General features: G+C 37.4%; 1 protein-coding gene across 1 annotated transcript; it reads left to right on the forward strand.

The window, feature by feature from the left end:
* Positions 1-3276: 3276 nt before the first annotated feature.
* LOC134571632 (gamma-crystallin-3-like) lies at positions 3277-5994 on the forward strand. Its single transcript, XM_063430105.1, has 3 exons — positions 3277-3342; positions 5097-5339; positions 5659-5994. Exons 1-3 carry the CDS (start codon positions 3334-3336, stop codon positions 5929-5931), a joined length of 525 nt encoding a protein of 174 aa, XP_063286175.1. The 5' UTR covers positions 3277-3333; the 3' UTR covers positions 5932-5994.
* The last annotated feature ends 3807 nt before the right edge of the window (positions 5995-9801 follow it).

The raw sequence follows: 9801 nt of genomic DNA on the forward strand, positions 1-9801 counted from the left end.
TGCCATTTAGGAGTAGGAGAACCTAAGTGCTTCAGTCCGGAGTATCAACCTCGTACAATTTGGTTGACTCTCAGGAATGGAGATCCTCAGGGGACCCTAATTAATAAGACGGTGTTAGAATCCGTACATTCTTCGGGTGTTCTGCTATTTGATGTGTGTAAAGCGATATCGAGTGGTAGAAAGCCGTGGAATGTATGTGGGGATCTTAGATGGGAGAGGACGTATGGGTCTAATGATAAATATATTTGTCCCAGTAGTAAAAATAAATATGTAAGTCCTAGATGCCCAAATAAAGACTATAACTTTTGCCCATATTGGTCTTGTGTGGGGTGGGCGACTTGGGGACAGACAGTAGACAAAGACATGATAGTGACTAAGTTGCCGACTAGCCCATATTGTAAGTCTATGGAATGTAATCCCATCCATATATTTATAAATAACCCCGATAAGTTCTTAGACAAATATGGCAATTTATTTGGGTTTCAGATATACGGGACGGGTTTAGATCCTGGGACAGTATTGTTTATAGGGATAGAGACTGATACGGTATCCTCCCAAACTCATCAAGTATACCATTCCTTTTATGAAGAGATGAGTATAGATAATAAGATCCCCCATAATGCTAAAAACCTGTTCATCGATTTAGCCGAAAGTATTGCCGGTAGTCTTAATGTTACCAACTGCTATGTGTGTGGATGTACTAACATGGGAGACCAATGGCCTTGGGAAGCAAAGGAGGTAATGTCCGATTCTGAGGCAGTTGACCAACTAATATCTACACAAGCCGATTATCATATGAGTGTTAGAGGTAAATCTGAGTGGAGATTAAAGACCTCCATCATAGGTTATGTTTGCATAGCAAGGAAAGGAATAATGTATAATACTTCTGTGGGAGGGCAAAAAGCTTATGATGATGATACGAAGAATACAACTTGGTGGTCGGCTTCAAATGTCTCAGAACCATCTAACCCGTTTGCTAGATATGCCAATTTAAAGGATGTGTGGTTTGATTTATCCATCACATCTACCTGGAGAGCCCCAGCAAATTTGTACTGGATCTGTGGTAAGAAAGCCTATTCGGAGTTGCCACAGGACTGGGAAGGGGCATGTGTGTTGGGTATGCTCAAACCATCCTTCTTCTTGTTACCGATTGAAACAGGTGAGACTTTAGGTGTTAAAGTGTATGATGTGAATCATAGGAAGAAAAGGGGACCCATAGAGATAGGTACCTGGGAAGATAATGAATGGCCTCCCCAGCGTATCATAGATTATTATGGGCCAGCCACGTGGGCTGAGGATGGTACCTTTGGTTACAGAACCCCTATTTATATGCTCAACCGTATTATAAGATTACAGGCGGTGGTTGAGATTATCACTAACGAAACATCACAAGCGCTCAATCTTCTAGCGAGGCATAACACCAGGATGAGGACAGCAGTCTACCAAAATAGATTAGCCTTGGATTACCTTTTGGCAGTAGAGGGAGGTGTATGTGGGAAGTTTAACCTGAGCAATTGCTGTCTTCAAATAGATGACGAAGGGCAAGCAATAGCTGAGCTTACTAGCCATATGGTTAAACTAGCGCATGTGCCTACTCAGGTATGGAAAGGGTATAATCCAAGTAGTTGGTTTGGTAGCTGGTATGAGTGGTTTGGAGGGCTTAAGGCAGTGGTAGGTGGAGTCCTACTGATTTTAATGTTGTGTCTACTCCTGCCGTGTCTTATACCCTTAGTAGTTAGGTCTGTGCAAAGCCTGATAGGAAATATAGCAGAGAGGAAGGCTTCTGCACAGATAATGGCGATTTATAAGTATAAGGCTTTAGATCAGGGAGAACCAATGCAGGAAGATCAGTGTTAAAAGATTCACATCATAAGATAAGTCTGGTCTGGTTCAAGGTAACTTGCGGTGTATGCAAACCAAGGTTAAGTGATGCCTCAAGTAATTGTAAAATATCAAGAGGCATCAAAGGGGGGAATGTGGTGGAATCTCGGTAAAAATAAATTTAGTAGGCCGAGATTACCACGTGGCATGTGTACGTGCATATGCTGACGTATCGATCAGTTGGTTGCACGAGGCAAGATACGATCAGTAGTGTACGGAGCATGTGCAAGAATACAGGATGTAGTATTCCCCCTCCTCCATTGTGCTGGACAAGCCATGCGGTCAAACAGGAAGTTAATTCTTATTTGTGTTGATTGGTTAAGAGAATGTGCGGGTGGAGCTTAATATGGGAGGAGTTATGTGCCTATATAAGGAGCCTGCACTATTGTCCGGGGCTCAGAACTTGGTGTATTTTGGTGACGTTAGTCCCTCTGAGTCCCGATCGGTGATCCAATAAAGAATCTCTTCCTTCCTGAAGAAACCTGTGTCCATCTCTCTGTGCTTGGCTTCCGTCAGTTTCTCCGGTATCAGTCTCACTGCTGTTCTGTGTCCCTATGTATCTGAAGTCAAAGTGTCTAGAGGAATCCTGCTTGGAAATATAGTTGTATGATTGCTTTGGTTTTTTCCTCTTGCACTGGTCACTTCGCTTGATCTGTTAATACATTCAACATTTATAGATCATCTTTTTTTTGTGCTACCTCTTAGTTGGACAGGAGATCCAAACCACATGATTGGGCAGACCTGTTGTCCATCTTGTTATAATAAGCTGCTCATTTGCCTGCACCCATAAAAGAAAAACAAACAAAAAATATCCTCTCCTTCATTCCAAACCTATTTTTTCTGGTGCCAGGAATGGAAATGAGCATGTTCAGGCTCGCCTTTAGATTTTGGAACATGACAGTTTGGAAATAGAAATGTTTAAAATTATTCCATCAGACTGAATTTTTACAAACTGCAGTTTGGTCTAGAACTAATCTCCACATCTACAATATACTTCAGTGTTTACTCACATGTTGATAGTAAACTGAAAAACATCTTATCTTATAAAATCAAACAATTGTCATCCATTCCTTTTTTTTTTTTGCTATAGAAACCTTAACATAAACTGCCACATGTTTGTATAGAAAGTTTTTAAATTCACAGAAAAAGCACTGTCAGAATGTTGTGTGTAGATCTTTCTAGGATTCATGGAATGCAGGTGCCAGCAAGCGCGCGCACACACACACACACACACACACACACATGAAATGGAAATACAGGCCTTTTTTAAACACAATAAAGCATACAATAGCTTTACATTCTACTTATTGGTAGAAAGAAAACAGCACAGCATTGCCTTCAATGTATGTAAGCATCAGCAATAGACTTAGAGATGGTATATAAAGGCCCTCCGTCCTAAATATCACCACAACTTGCTTGACCAGATCAACGGACACTGGATCAGTACTGAAAATGGGAAAGGTAAGATTATGTCACAAAATTATTAATATGTTACAGCAGTAGGATTATTTGTTAAATTACAAACCAACAGTTAATATTTCAAAGACATGCTTTCAATAGAAAACATAGGGATTGTTTACAAACCTGTCCGTAAAATGACTGCTATTAACTGTCACTATTAACAGCTGATAGTCTGAAGTGGCTAAAAATTGCCACAATATTTCCAACCTTGTAGCTAAATTTTAATAGCCTTTCACTAATAACAGCTGCTGCTGCAGGTATCAACCAGTTTCATTTTAGTCTCTTGCTGGTAAAGCAAAGAAACACATACCAGTAAATTCACACTAGCTTCTTTATGACCAGTAGTGACAGGTGAGATTTAGATGTCTTTAACCACTTTACTCCAAGCCAGTAATGGCAGGTAATGGGAGTCACTAGTGACTACTTAGTGACTGGATTTCAGTATTGGCAGCCTGTAACTCCCTTTCACTACTTGTGAAACTTCTCAACAACATGCTACAAAGTATTGACAAAATTGCGAGAAGATGTGAGTGGATAATATGTTTAAAAATGTAGGTAAAATAGCAGAAAAATACTATTCATACTTCTTTCTTTACCTATATCTAGGTTTAGTTTAAAATAAACCTTTTTTAATCTATCAGCAGTTTATTATTAAAGGAACACTATAGTCACCTAAATTACTTTAGCTAAATAAAGCAGTTTTAGTGTATAGATCATTCCCCTGTAATTTAACTGCTCAATTCACTGTCATTTAGGAGTTAAATCACTTTGTTTCTGTTTATGCAGCCCTAGCCACACCTCCCCTGGCTATGATTGACAGAGCCTGCATGAAAAAAAAAACTGGTTTCACTTTCAAACAGATGTAATTTACCTTAAATAATTGTATCTCAATCTCTAAATTGAACTTTAATCACATACAGGAGGCTCTTGCAGGGTCTAGCAAGCTATTAACATAGCAGGGGATAAGAAAATCTTAATTAAACAGAACTTGCAATAAAGAAAGCCTAAATAGGGCTCTCTTTACAGGAAGTGTTTATGGAAGGCTGTGCAAGTCACGTGCAGGGAGGTGTGACTAGGGTTCATAAACAAAGGGATTTAACTCCTAACTTGCAGAGGATTGAGCAGTGAAGCTGCAGGGGCATGTTCTATACACCAAAACTGCTTCATTAAGCTAAAGTTGTTCAGGTTACTATAGTGTCCCTTTAAGAAGTTCACTATTAACTTTCACTTTCCACTGGGATAAATCATGAAATCAGCCCTGCAACTTAGTTTGAGATTGGTACTATTGAGACATTAGATAGCTAATATAATGCTGGCTGCAGTAAGGGGGATAATAGGAGCATGTCATTTCAGTCATATAATTTATATTACTGGTATGCCCCAGAGGTGGCTCACTCCCAGCCCCAACCTCTTTGTCTCTTGTTACTTGCCAAAGGACACGAGAATGGAAATAGATGCATGCGTTGCAAAACAAAATAAGAATATATTACTTTATAACCTAATATATACAGTTATCAAATCAGCATTACATTATATTTGGCAATAAACAGCACAATGGGCTTTTCATGTTATAATTGTAAATCCAAAGCTCCTGAATTAAACCCATTTTCATAGCTCTAGTGATTATATCATTTATACATTTGTGTGATATTTGAGCCCTTGTTATTTATTATGTTTGATGCATTGCTGGCAACTAAAAAAAATATAATATATTCAAAAATATAAAATATTCTAATGTGTCATTCCATTCATAGATTGTCTTCTACGAGGATCGTAACTTCCAGGGCCGCTCTTATGAGTGCAGCTCTGAGTGTCAAGATTTGACCTCATATTTTAATCGTTGCAATTCCATCCGAGTGGAAAGTGGAAACTGGATCCTGTATGAGCACCCAAACTATAGAGGACACCAGTATTACCTTAGCAGGGGAGAATATCCTAATTTCCAGAAATGGATGGGTTTCAATGATTCCATCAGATCTTGTCGTGTTAGCCCACAGGTAAATATTTTTACCAGAGCAGTTAAGAATTTTACAAAAATATTTTTAAAGATGCACCCCCAAAAAAGCATTTGTGGTTCCAATCTATGATTAATAAAGGTATAACTTTTGAAATTATAACCTTGTTTTTTTGAATAACATTTTTAAATGTATGTATGTAATATATTCTTAATTAACTAAGTCAGCACTTACTTTCGTGGCCACAGGAGGGTCAGTGTCAAAATTACGCTCTCGGTATAGGTTCTAGATATTCACATGAAATTATGCAAGACTTTGTCATACTATCCATGAATTATAAATATTTTTTAATCTCATAAAGCACCATGGATCATTCAGAGTAAAGGTCTATGAGAGGGATGATTTCAGAGGTCAGATGATGGAGTTTACTGAAGATTGTCCTAATACTCATGAAAGATTCCATTACCATGACATCAACTCCTGCCAGGTGCTTGATGGTTACTGGATGTTCTATGAGGAGCCAAATTATAGGGGCCGCCAGTATTACCTGAAACCTGGAGAGTACAGAAGATATTCTGACTGGGGTGCCATGAACCCAAGAATTGGCTCATTCAGGAGACTCCACCATTTCTAATATGTTACATTAATTAATGAAATAACATGTTATTTATAATTCAATAAACAAATTAAACAGTTATCATTTTGTGCAATATTTATCTAATTTTACGGTAGTGGTATATCTTTACTTTATTAAAAAACAAAAACAATTGTAAAATGTTATTACATTATTAAACACTCTAGCGTTAGAAATAGGAACATGAGCACTGTGTGCATCCAATTTGATGCTTCTCATAGGTAAGGATTATATCCAATGAGATAATTGAGCTGAAGTGGTTTGGGTGCCTTTAGTGTCAATGATTATTAAAAAGTATAATAAAAAGAAGGAAGCGATCTGAATTAACTAAATATTTAAATAAAAAATGAAGAGGCATACATTTAATTTCACCATTCCTGAGACCAGGATCAAGTCAGCAGCTATATTTAACCAAGCTGAGCTTGCCTCAAGAGGGGCTTGTCTTCCCAGGCAGGTATTGCCCCTCTGCCTGTCCTCCTTCTCCCATCCTTTCTGCCTTTCCTTTTCCCAGGAAGATAATGACTCCTCTGCCTGTGCTACCTCCGACTACCGCCTTTACCAAGGCACTTGCCGCTCTCAGGCCTATATTTGTCCACCCTCTTTGAAAAGATGCTTTTAGCTCTCAGGTCAACCCAGCCTTTTCTTTAAAGTCCTGTATACCAGAGAATAGTGTAGCCAGAAAGCAGGTGTGAAAATTATGGTACTGGAATTTCTAGGAAAACAAAACAGACAGGAAACACAGTTCCTGGGAACTTCTACAATAAGCATTTATATGGTAAAAAACATTTAAACACGAATATACATACTACTGGGTAGCAAGCTTTCATTAATACAGCAAATGCTTATATATATAATACCAGTAACACTTTCAAACAGTGTCGTACCTACCATGGTCACGTGGTTGCTGCTGTGATTGGAGCAGTAACTCCAGGAAACCCTGCCACAGCTGTGACCCCTGCGACCATTTGCTGCAGGCACCCATTTAGGGCCGGTGAACAGCCGCACAGGCCTGGGGCCCACAGTTGCCCAGTTACCAGCATGAGGGGAGGGTTGTGCTGCTCCCCTCCTGTTGCTGTATGTAGCTTGGCTGAGCAGTCTGACAAAAAGTGCACTTCCTGTCAGATGGGTACCGTGGCGGTGAGCAGGTGTCAAGGTCACAAGGGAAATACAAGGAAGCAGTGCCTTCAGTAATATCCTCAAATCCAGATAGGGAAGGAACAATATAGGGAATAAGAGGAGAAAACTGAAAATAGTGAAGTGGTTAGATAACCGGTGATTATAAATAAAACAAAATGCACTTACAATTTTCTGGAGCTTATATTCGGCTGAAGATACATGCGCTTGAATGGTACAATCCCCATCTATGGATATGTTGGTGGTCTAATTTGTATGTTGAGAGGCATTTTCAGAGGTTGTAAAAGTATATTTGTGGGACAGTACTAATGATGACCTTTATGAAATTTGTATCCTTATTAAATGATAACAATAGAGGTATTAAGCTTAACACCAATATCAGCACCACTAGAGTTCAATTTTTTTTGTTTTAGATATTTATATAGAAAGCAATCAGATGCATACTAAAACTTTTTTTTTTTTACCAGCTGCCATCATCATGGTTAAAAACTATACCAAAAAGCCAATTTATTAGATTAAGACGTATTTGTATGGACAATGATGTGTTTAAACAGCAATCCTTAAAGAAAAACTTAAAGAACTATAATAGACAGGACATTGATACTCTAATCAAAGAAAGGATGCAACTCTATAGAAATCAACTGCTGTGATATCACAACTCAAATAAGAAAAAAAAAAACATTACCCATTGTTTTAGATTTTGATAATAAGAGTTTTAAAATGAAATCATGAAAAATCATTAAAAAACATTGGAATATTTTAAGAGAAGATGGCATTTTAAAGAACATTTTACCAGATAAACCCAAAATTGCTTTTAGAGGAGTTCCAAACCTTAGAATGCATTTCACTAAAAACTACACTAAGAAGCCTAGCTCCAACAAATTCTCTTTTAGTCAACAAAAATCATTTTATAAAATACAAAACCTGCTTAGCATGTAGAAGTACTAATAATGAAAATGTTAAAATATCTCATTTTAAATCTAAACATTCACCTCAGGAATTTAGCATAAACCGTTTCAAAACTTGCCATTCCAAAAATGTTATTTATTTATTAGAATGTCTTTGTAAATTACAATATGTAGGCATGACCACCAGATGCCTCAAAATTTGCATTGCTGAGCGCTGCAGAAACATTACAAAAGGATATAAACCACTGTGTCAAAACATTTTTTAATTCACAATGCTTACAATTCTGCGCTATAGAGAAAATCTCTCCACGACCCTTCCCTCCCCACCTGGCAAGGTGAAAACCTCTCTAAACTATTGGGCAAAAAAGTGATGTGCTGGGTCTTTAAACAGAACACTTTAGCACCTCAGGGGTTAAATGTTGATTTTGATCTTTTCAATTAAAAAAAAACAAAAACCTTTTGTAACCACATGTTCTTTTATTTATTTTACACTATATGTCTTATTTATATGTCCATATTTGTTATATATTTTAGTTTTTTCATATCTATCTTTTTATATTCACAATTTTTATGTGCATAAAATTACACATTACAATTATATATATATATGTTTGTTTCACTTTCTTATGCTATATGTGCTCCCCTTTATCTGGTTCTATATCTCTAAATATACCTATATATGCAAGCTCTACTACAAGCCCCACAATCCTTAGGGTTCAGATATGGGAGGGATTTAAACCCTCCCATTCAGGCTTAGCCAGTACACTCATGGAGTGTTAGCTGCATTTCAGACACTCTCCTTTCAAACTAGTCCTTTTCCTCTCTCCCTACCCAGCGGTCCTATGTTTTTATGACGTTGTGGTCTGTGCCAATTACGTGGTGTGGGTCGCGACGCCATATTTAGGTGTACGGAAATTTCACTTACAATGCTCGTTTTAGGTTCCCTCCACCTCCCCACTTTCTCTACTCCCACATCCCACTCTCCCCTTTTGATTTCATTCTATGACCGCGCCGATCACTGTGTTTATGCCGGTGGTGGCCATATTGGTGCTTTCAGTTTATACTGTGCTTGAAGCTATCTACACATTTTTTAACTACTTTTACATTTTAATAAAGGATTTTTGTTTTACAGTTATGTTATTTACATACATGATTAAACCCCCTCTTCTTTCTATTGCATATTATATTTTTATATCATTTTTATGTTAATTGAATGTTAGTCACATGACTGATGACATCAACTGACCATTTAAAAAAAAAAATGTTATGCTATTTAAATAGTATAGGTCCAAGACACTGTAACACTTTGAAAAATCCTTACTTTTGGTGAAACGCGTTAGTGTTTTTTATGCTGTATTTGGTTTTATTAATTATTTTCTAATAAAACCAGTTATTTTATGGAAATTTGGAAATTCCTAATTTACCTTTGAATATTTTAATTGGAGGATTAGCGCAGTGATTTCCTTGGTGGGGAATCCTACGCTTAATAGGATTTAGCAACACCTGGCATTTCTCTCCTTTTGTGAGTACACCTCCTTTTATCCTTTTATTTTATTTTAACAATACAGAGACCACTAGATTCTGCATTTATTTGCATTTTGTATACCAATGATTCCTGACTGCTACACTGTGGTGCACTGAAAAAATATTTTTACAACTGCTGAAGGCGCCTCTCAACATACTAATAGGACCACCAACATATCCACAGACGGGGATTGTACCATCCAGGCGCATATATCTGGAGTCGAATATAGGCTCCAGAAAATTGTAAGTGCATTTTGTTTTATTTATAATCACCAGTTACCTAAATACTACACTATATTCCATT

This window comes from Pelobates fuscus, chromosome 8 (assembly GCF_036172605.1).
Source record: "Pelobates fuscus isolate aPelFus1 chromosome 8, aPelFus1.pri, whole genome shotgun sequence".
NCBI classification, from domain to species: Eukaryota; Metazoa; Chordata; class Amphibia; order Anura; family Pelobatidae; genus Pelobates; species Pelobates fuscus.

Excerpts from the sequence above, each read along its gene's own strand:
- LOC134571632 (XM_063430105.1), top strand. Across the intron at positions 5,340-5,658 it reads CTTGTCGTGTTAGCCCACAG|CACCATGGATCATTCAGAGT; the intron begins GTAAATATTTTT and ends AATCTCATAAAG.